This window comes from Budorcas taxicolor, chromosome 19, assembly GCF_023091745.1.
Source record: "Budorcas taxicolor isolate Tak-1 chromosome 19, Takin1.1, whole genome shotgun sequence".
NCBI classification, from domain to species: Eukaryota; Metazoa; Chordata; class Mammalia; order Artiodactyla; family Bovidae; genus Budorcas; species Budorcas taxicolor.
Genome location: NC_068928.1, coordinates 47,371,527 through 47,380,814, shown reverse-complemented (window position 1 = coordinate 47,380,814; position 9,288 = coordinate 47,371,527). Strand labels below are relative to the sequence as shown.

Below are 9,288 nucleotides of genomic sequence, written 5' to 3'. Positions count from 1 at the left end.
TTCCTGTAATGACAGATAATGAAACTATGGATCTTGAAACTATGGTGGGTGGAGTTACGACCACATCTGCCATGGAATGCAATGGCCCTGGGTGCAAGCTCTGGGAATCAGTCTTACTATCCCCAGAGGGCTCAATTTCCTTTTTTAGGAACCAATTCTTCACTAAACCATCTGGGTTTAAAAAAAAAAAAAAAAAAGAGGACCAGTAGAACAAAATCTGGCTCTAGGCAAAGATCCAACTAACAGGATTACCACGCCAGTCAACCTCTGGGGAGAACGTATATACTTTGCATGGAATACGACACTCAGTGACACATCAAGAGCTAACAAATAGACTTCTCCAAGACAAGAACTTTCTACAGCCTTTCACTGAGAATCCAGAACAGTTTTTTTCTCTCTGTCCCCATATACTTATTTATTCTCTCCCCCACCCATGGAAAATCAGTAGCGTTTAATGGTTAATTTGGCTAAAAACATAAAAAGAATAGCTCGCAGAAATATGTACGATTCTCATCCGATTTCCTTGGCTAACTGAAATATTAAAGGACTGGTTGTTTCCTGAATGTTCCTACCATGCCTCTTGGGCAATCCATAGAGTGATTGCAAGCAACTGTACTGGTGTTTTCCTACGTCCTCTCTTTCTCCTCGATCCTTTACCCCTACAGGGACACCGGCAATAACCTAAATGAACATTCTAGGCTTGACAGCCGCAGGGACCTGGCGGTCCGAGAGGGAGGAGACCACGGCACAAGAATGCCCGGGGAGGGGCTGCTATTTGGATAACACTGGATGAGAATGTGAAGGCAGAGGGGCGTCACACTCTTTCTAAAAGTTCCTAGAAGAAAACGAACGCGAACATCTCATCTCATTTTCGTAAAAAAGGAGAAAGACATTTGACACAACAAGGACATCAGTGAAAGCGATTGTCTCGTGGAAAAAGCCGACCAGTGCATCTGATCTCCCTGGGTTGAAGCACGCGGGCACAGCAATCTCCTCGCTGGCATCTGAAGAGAGGGAGAAAGCGTGTGGCTGGGGCACGGATGAAAGAAACCCAAGTCCCGGCTCCCTGGAGGCCAGCTTCTCAGTCGGCTGCATGCAAAGGATTCTGGCACGTGGGCTGCCACCTCTGAACACCACGCAGAAACTACATGAGAAATTAAGCCAGAGAACTACCTCGGATGTGGGAAACCAAGCCTGAAGATGTGCAGTGAAAACATATGGGTCTCACTCCAACACACGTCTTTTAAACATTAGACTCCACAAATGGTCTCTTTGGTTTGATAGGGGATGTCTGCCCTTGTCGAGAGTCCCGGGACAGCTGTCTGTACAGGTTGTCCTGGTAGGCCTGAGCCACAGGGAGGGTCCGAGCCACCTTCACGTCAGGGTACGAGGAGGCCTGGCTGACTCTCTCCAGCAGGTCTCCGCGGGACCCGTTTGCCAGCATCCCGTGGGGGCTGTAGTAATCATCCTCCAGCAAATGGCCATTCTGTGCATTGTTGGTCTTGTTATAAAAGGCGATGTTGCTGATGGACGATGGTGGGCTGAAGGACTCAGGCTGGGGCAGGCCGCCTGGAGACGTGGGGCTGAGAACGGTATCCACGGATGACACCGCCCAGGTCCGATTCTGCTGGTGAAGGTGGGGGTACTGTTGAGTCCGGGCTGTTTTATCTATGATCCCCATGAATGGTGTGGTCCTGGATCGGGTGGGCTCACTAGGGTAACCTCCCTGTGTGGGAGACACTGGCGACAGCTCGTCACATGACCTATCGTACGCCGGTTTCAGCGGGATCTCCATCTGCTGGATGGAGGAAGATGGCCGGAAGGTAGGTGTTAGATTGGAGGCAGATGAGATACTATTGCTAGATGGAGAGAAACGCAGGCCTACGCTCTGGGAGTGCAGCAGTGGCCTGGGAGTCGGTGGGTGGGGTTTGATTTCATTGGGGTTGACACTAATAGGTCTTCTGATTAAATGCGACACGTCGGGGGAGCCTAGCTGGCTGGAGGAACGCTCCAGGTCCAGTTTTGAGTGACACACTGGGTAATAGGACGCGGACTGGCTGCGCCCAATCTGTGGCGTCTGGCTGTATCTCATGCCACCCCGGTAGGCAGAGGAAGGTCGCTGGGGAAGGTCTTCCTTGGTCAACCCTCCATGCTGGCAGATGGCACCTGCACTCAGGCTGGCCTGGACGTGCTGCACGGGTCTCCCATCCCCTACGATCCCCCCAATTGACCCCTGATAAACCAGCCGGCTCTGACTCACTCCTATGTCTCCTTGGGAAGACTGGTATTTACTGGCCATTGAATGGGCCACTTGGCCATAGGCCCCCGTGGAGATGACGGTGCTCGAATGCACAGCTGAGCTGGGCTGGTTGCTCCTCACGATCTGGGCTTTGGCCGGCTGGAGCCGGAGCCCAGGCTGGGGCACAGCCACGGGAAGCTGGGGCATCTGGTAGGGCCGCTGGGCCATCTTGGATAGCGGAGATTTCGGTCTGCCAGGAAGCTGACTCACGTTTGTTTCTTGCTGATGGCGCACGGGGGAGCCTGACTGGGAACGGTAGACACTCATGCTTTCCGCTGGAGGGCTGGCCCGGTACTGGGGGCCTCTGCGGAGAGGGGAAGGGGGCGGGCTCGGGTATTCCTTGCCTGGCCCTCCCACAGGAGGGGGGCTGAAGCGGTAGGAGCCGCCCTGATGAGCTGGGGAAGTGTGTGGGGGACTAGGCCGATAATGTGAGTTCTGGTGAGTTGGAGAGAGCGCAGGTGAGCTGGACTGATAGCTCTGCCTGGTGGGAGAGCCTACGGAACTGCTGGACCGGAAGTCAAAAACCTGATGTGAGCTGAGGGGTGAGCCGGAGATGTAGGCTGAGTCCCGGTGGGCTGGGGAGGAGGGTGGGCTCTGGATGATGGGGAGCCCCTGGCTGGGCCGAGCCTCCGTTTGGAGGCCGATGGACACGTTCTCCACGTCCTGTTCCAAGAACTCCTCCTCCAGTATGTCCTGTACGGAGTAGATGTCTTCGTGCTGGGGTTCAGGCTCTGCTTCCTCTGGGAGCTGCTGCTGCGGAGGCTGCTGTTGCACCGGCGGCTGCTGCTGCATTTGTCGACACTCCTCCTCCACCCGCAGCAGAAGCCGCTGGATCTCACGGTTGTTTGGACACAGCTTGATGGCCTCGTTCAGGTCCTCTAAGGCTGCTGCAAACTGTCTGCTTGACGAAATGTAAACACAGGAACTGGAGTTATTCTGAATCACAGGAGTCACCAGGAGCTGAGGGCCTGGTCACGGTCTCAGAGAACTGTTAGCGCCTGAGTGGGGTGGGGTGCGGGTGGGGGGTGTCCGGGGGTTTTGGTTGCATCTGACTTGTAAGGAAGGAAATAGGCAGGCTGTCATTCCGGAAGAGCCCAGAATGATTCCCTAGCTCCTTCAGCCTCCATCTTCCTTCTGGCCTCTCTGGGATCAGTGGAGAAACGTCCCCATTCGGTTCAGTCCAGCTAGGCCCTTCAGGAAGCGTCTCTTGGTGCTCAAATGCACATCAGGCAGTCTGAGGGTTGGGTGGGGTTGTCATTTACAGGGTCACTGTCAATTAGCTTAGGAACAAATCAGTAACTACGATATTAAAGAATCTTGCTGATCCAGCAGAAATTTTTCTTTACATTTTGGCTTCAATTTTCAGGCCTGTTCCATCCCAGGCAAGAACCCTGTCCTCTTCTGCCTGTCTACCTCTTGCCCCGCTGCACTGCGGCTCCTCCACTCGGCTACGGCAGAGCTGGGCAGGTATCAGGTTTGCTGACTAGGAAACTCAGACTATCGTTTACAAACAAGGACACAAACTGTCAAGAGATATTCCCCTCCGCTCTGTCAACCTTGTCCAGAAAAGGGGCAGTTGGCTTTGTGAGGAAGGAACCATCCCAGGGGAAAGAGAATCTGATAGTTCAACTTCTGTGAGGCCTCTGTCGCCCCACCTAGCCAAGACTAAGATCACTGCCACCGTCATCTCTAGACTTAACCTGGGTCTGATTTTCAGGACAGCACCTCCCTGGTCATGGACGTGAACCTGAAGCAGTTCTCTGACAGGCAGAGTTGGGTAGAAGGGCAGGGCGCTGGGCAGGTGGCATCAAGGACAGGGATCAGTGATCTATAGAGATCACTGATGGCAGTTTCTAGATCTTTCTGGAGCCCTTCCTGGCCCCTGGGCGTGAGGGATGGGGTTTCTCTGGGGCCCTCACAGTCCTGGCCCCAGGTCCTCCTGTGTTCCATGCATTTATGGTGTGGTGCTGGGAGGGGCAGGTAGGTGAGGAGGTGGTCTGATGCCGTCAGACTGGAGGGGAGCCCCAGAAGGAAGACTAACTGATCTGGGGACCCCCCCCAAATGCCTCTAAGCAAAGAGAGAGGAGTCTGTGATGCATGACCCGTCCTACTTTTCCCTCTAGAAGGGCTGGGAGGGTATTCTGCTCTCTCTCGAGACCGGTGTCTCTTTGTGCTGTTTGGGGGTTAAAAAAGCAACTGAGAGATGGCAGAAGCCTCTTGGAAGAAGGTGCCAGTCTCCAACAGTGAAAAGGCATTTTCCTCCCACAGTGCAATGCTCTAGGTCTCCACAGCCCCAAAGGTGTGCCAGCTGTGAGATGCGCTCTGTGCTTGGGGTGGGTGGGGGCCCATCCCCGAAGCTTGGCCCTGAGAGTCCTCGGGGACAGACACAGTGGGTACAGATGCCCCAGGGTGGCCGCTGTCACCTTGGCCAAGTTTCCAGAAAGAGACCTCTTGCTCCTCACCCTCTCTCTCTCTCCTCACCTGCTGCTGCGTTTGGCCCTTGCTCTCGCATAGTAAGCTTCATAAGATTTCGGTTTCAGCTCCAGGGCCTTAGTAGCAAATTCCTCCGCCATTCCAAAATCCTGTCATTACAATAGGTGTGCAAATAAGTCATTGAAGAGATATGAGAAATAGACAGCTTGGGAATAAAACAGATTATAGGTACATTTCTTTGACATTTATGGGTGGGACACCTGGGATTCTCCACATGCCTGGCGTGGAATGCAAGTCCCTTCGGCCTTTTGCCCTGTGTGGCCCTGCAATGGCTCCTGGGAATTTATCTGCCCTAAAGGACAAAAATGTTTTTCGTCTGCCCTCTTTCTGCCTTTGGAACAACGTTCCTTCTGTCCCAGAAGCCAAATGTCAACCCAGCGAAGCTCCTGAATTTGGAAACCTGAACTCTTGTTGCACACCTGTGTATGAGCTCTTGTTGCACACCTGTGTATGAGCTCTTGTTGCACACCTGTGTATGAGCTCTTGTTGCACACCTGTGTATGAGCTCTTGTTGCACACCTGTGTATGAGCTCTTGTTGCACACCTGTGTATGAACTCTTGTTGCACACCTGTGTATGAGCTCTTGTTGCACACCTGTGTATGAGGCAAACACACACATCGGCATCTCGTGTGGACCCTCCTCCTAACCCCCTCTCCCTGCCTCCCCCACTATTCCTTGGCTTTAAAGGGGCAAGAAAAATCCAGGAAGATGCGGTTGTGTGAAAAAGAACTGACTGGCTAAGGGGAGTGGACAGAGGGGTGTCAGGCAGGCTTGGCTTCAGTTCTTAGCTCTGCTCTGTAAGCCCGCAGAGCCTGCCGTGTGTTTTCTCATCCGCACCGACCTCCCAGGTGGGACTAAGAGCAACAAAGTGTCTGAAAGTCCCCCACACAGGAGGTGCTCAAGGAGTGGCAGTTTCCCTTCTGTTTCACAGAGGCTTCTGGGGCCTGCTCCTTCTCTTAACCAGTTCCTTGCTTAGGAAACATTCAAAGTTTAAAACACAATTTTGAAACAAGAGAGAAGCCGGGCTGTGACTGGGGTCTCTGCTGTCACCTCATCTCTCGATCACTGAGGTTCCCTGGAGGAACATGGTTTCTCATTGATCTTAAGGAGCCCTGGGAACAGGAACCACGGCAATGAAGCCATCATTTTCAAGACACCCTTACCCACTAAAAGGGGAAGGTTTTCTCCTCTTTAATATCAAAGCCATAGGACAGCACAGTAGCCTCTGGTTAAGCTTGTGATTCCTAAAGCAGAGCAAAGGCCCAGTGGTGGAGGTAAAAATGAAAAAAAAAAGAAAAAAAAAGTTAACAGGCAACTTTCTACCAAAGCTGACAGATTTCAGGTGGCCCTGGGATGCAATGTGATGTGGTGCCTAAGAGAAAATCTCCTATCTTATAGCATCGGCTTCCAGCTCTACTATTTTCAACCTAACCTGTTAATTTTTTCTTTTGTGATGATCGTTATTTCTGGGATGATTAGAACTTTTTTGAGAAGCAGAGTATCTGTGAGGCATAAAGTGGCCAGGAGGTCGGTGGCAGCTTCGGAGCTTCATCTCACGCTCACTAGCTGGAGCTGCAGGAAAGCCTCGGTGCTCTGCCTCCTGTTTCATGTCAGAACCTCACTGCTTCCCCCTGAGAACCTCCACCATGTCCCCATATTCCTCAGCACCTAGAAAAGTTCTGCCTCTTAGGGCATCGCTGTGCTCTTGGGGACACCCAAGTCTGCTTGTTTATCAGGGCTCTTTTAACTGCCAGCTTTTAGATGGATGATCAGTCATTTTTCGGGAGCTGACAACAGATCTCTTGCCACAGAGGCTATAAGGTCACTGCTGGACACCTGAGTTCTTTATTCTGTTATTCAAATGTTCCTGTTTGGCTAGGATTATTTTTGTCTCCTGAGGAACCTGAGACCTCAGGCTGGTGGATGTCAGAGGTTCCTGATATGAGCCTGGCTATTCCTAGGATCTGAGCGAGGGTTCTTGGCTCAACAGTGTCTGCATATCAAGAGGGCAGCGGCTGAGGGCATCACAGGCTGTATCTAGGCAGGCAAGAAGAACCAAGGGCTATTTAGAGGATAATAAAGGACCAGGAGGGGTTTTCCTGGTGGACCTGCCAATTCAGAAGATGCAGATTTGACCCCTGGCTCAGGATGATCTCCTGGAGAAGGAAATGGCAACCCACTCCAGTATTCTCACCTGGGGAAATCCCATGGACAGAGGAGCCTGGTGGGCTAAAGTCCATGGGGCTGCAAAAGAGTTGGACATGACTTAGGGACTAAACTAATGAACCAAAGGACCAGGAGGAGTTCTGAGATTCCTCCTGTGACAAGAAGGGACCTGGCACGTGAGAATAAAAGGATGAGGAAAGAAGTGAAAGTTTAAGATTAGCCTTAGACATTAAACCTTGAAGTCCGTGGTCCTGGGCCCTCTCTTCAGCCCTTCCTTAAATGATGAGGGGGTCTCCCAGAAAGGAAGGGAATGACTACAATTGTATCTAATTGGAGCTAGGAGTTCCAGGGTCCACTGTGCTCACCTTTTCCCAAAGACCAGAAACCTGACAAGGCAGGATGGTGATGAGTATTCCAATTACTTTCAGTGGGAATCAGGAAAATTCAGAAAGCTACAAAGCACCCACAGAATTCATTTTTTACAGTTTGAGATACAGATCGTAATACTTAAGTCTTGATTTCTTTCAAATCGCAAATGTCAGTGCTCTGTGAAGGACAACCAAGTTCCAGATGGGGCAGACAAGGATTTGGGGGCCTGCTAAAAGCCAGGGCGTGACATGGATCATCAACTTTCAGGGCTGTGGAAAGGAGCTGGGATGAGATGCACTTACGTTCATCTTCCTGCGACATCGAGAGAGGTTGAGGAGGAGAGACACCTTCAGCTCCCGGAAGGTTTTCAAGTCCTCACCAAACCCTTCTCTAGGGAACTTCTTCAGGGCATACTGGTAGCGCTGGGCGGCTTCCTTCACTTTACCTTTCTAGTGGGAGCACAAGATGGCAAAACACAGTGTCGGTCTGCTGAGCAGCTGAGGAGATCTGTTCCCATTCCCGTCCTTTCTCCACGGTTACCACTCAGGGTTCGCCCTCCCCAGCTCCACCCCAGTGGTGCAAGGACAAGGTCCCATCTTTTCCACTGGAAGCTCGCCTGGCACGCAAGGCGTGGTGAGGAAGATTCCCAAGACACAAGCCAGAGACACAAAGCTTTGGCAAATGAAAGACCTGGAGCCCCGGCCTCCCAACTGGATTCCCAAACGACTGATCGTACTCATTTCAAAGGAGCCTGTTCTTGGCCCAATCTCCCTGGGACACAGCATTTCCCTAGTCCTGATCGCTTCAAGTTTATCACTATTTCTTGACCTTCGGCTTATCTGGAAAACTCTTTTTGTTCCACCTTGCCAGTCCTCTACAAAAGACCATGCTCTTCCTCACAGAGGATGTGGGAGCTAAACCAGTCTATCTGTTGCTTCCCTAATACTACTGATAAAACAGTCTCAGTGAGTCTTTCTCTGTTTTTGAAAGAGGCATAGGGTACAGTGGTGGTAGAGAAGTGAAACTGAGAATCTGTGATTCCACTTGACTAGGTAGGAGGCATTTTCCAAGTAAATCTATGTGTCACCGAGGGACCTGGGTCACAGGGGCCTTGAACTTTTCTAACTTTTTTCTTCTGAAAACCTGTAAGCGGAGCCCAGAATGTTGCAGGAGGCATCTCCCATTCTGTTAGCTCATCTTTTTATTCCTTCCATTCCTTCTGTGTAGTCGTAACTCCAGCCAGAGATCCTGAGCTTGTATTTTCTCTTTCACTGAGGAGAGACTTGGAGTCTTCCAAGGCAGAATTTTGGGTGGGAACAGGAGTAGCTCTGGCTGTTCTCCTTAGGAGGCAGGACGGTTTGTCTCAGGATGCCAGAAGTTACGTCATAAAGAGGGCTTAGGTTCTTGACAGCACCGCCATTCTCAAGTCCATCAGCACAACATCTAGAGAGGCCCTTCTGTGAAGTCGTGTAAAATCAGGATTGGGCCAGAGCTCGTTTCCTAGAAGCCTAAGGGACCTAGATTATCAGTTTCCACGCAATGGTCCTCAGGAAATACAACTCTACTCACAGGAGCTCTGTACTCCTTACGTAAGGCGGAAATAATGTGTGTCACAGTCATTTCCTCATCTCTGGGCCTGGGCATGTCTCAGTGACACCCACTGCCAAAAGCTGGGTTGGATTTGTATTTACCTTCAGGAGGAGAAGGTTCAGTCCTCATACAATGAGATGACTCTGACACGGAAAGTTCTTAACGGCCGTCCTACAGCCCTGGGAGTTTGTGTGTGTTAGGGTATGGAGCCTTCAGCCTGAATCGTGAATACAAGACTCCATATCTTTTTTTGTTGTCATTCAGCTAATGATTTCAAGTAAATCTATAACTGCTCTTTGTCTCGGTTTCCTTATTTTGCTCAGGGGTGCCGATAAGCTATTATTACCACAGGCTTTTAAATCTACACATA

General features: G+C 51.1%; 1 protein-coding gene across 1 annotated transcript in view; it reads right to left on the bottom strand.

Moving 5' to 3' along the window:
- Positions 1-1,243: 1,243 nt before the first annotated feature.
- TANC2 (tetratricopeptide repeat, ankyrin repeat and coiled-coil containing 2) overlaps positions 1,244-9,288 on the bottom strand; it is a 326,281-nt gene continuing 318,236 nt past the window's right edge. The window contains exons 25-27 of the mRNA XM_052658122.1: positions 7,631-7,777; positions 4,781-4,881; positions 1,244-3,197 (exon numbers count right to left, since the gene is read on the bottom strand). Coding sequence (XP_052514082.1) covers positions 1,244-3,197; positions 4,781-4,881; positions 7,631-7,777 — 2,202 coding nt within the window. The remainder of the gene's footprint in view (positions 3,198-4,780; positions 4,882-7,630; positions 7,778-9,288) is intronic.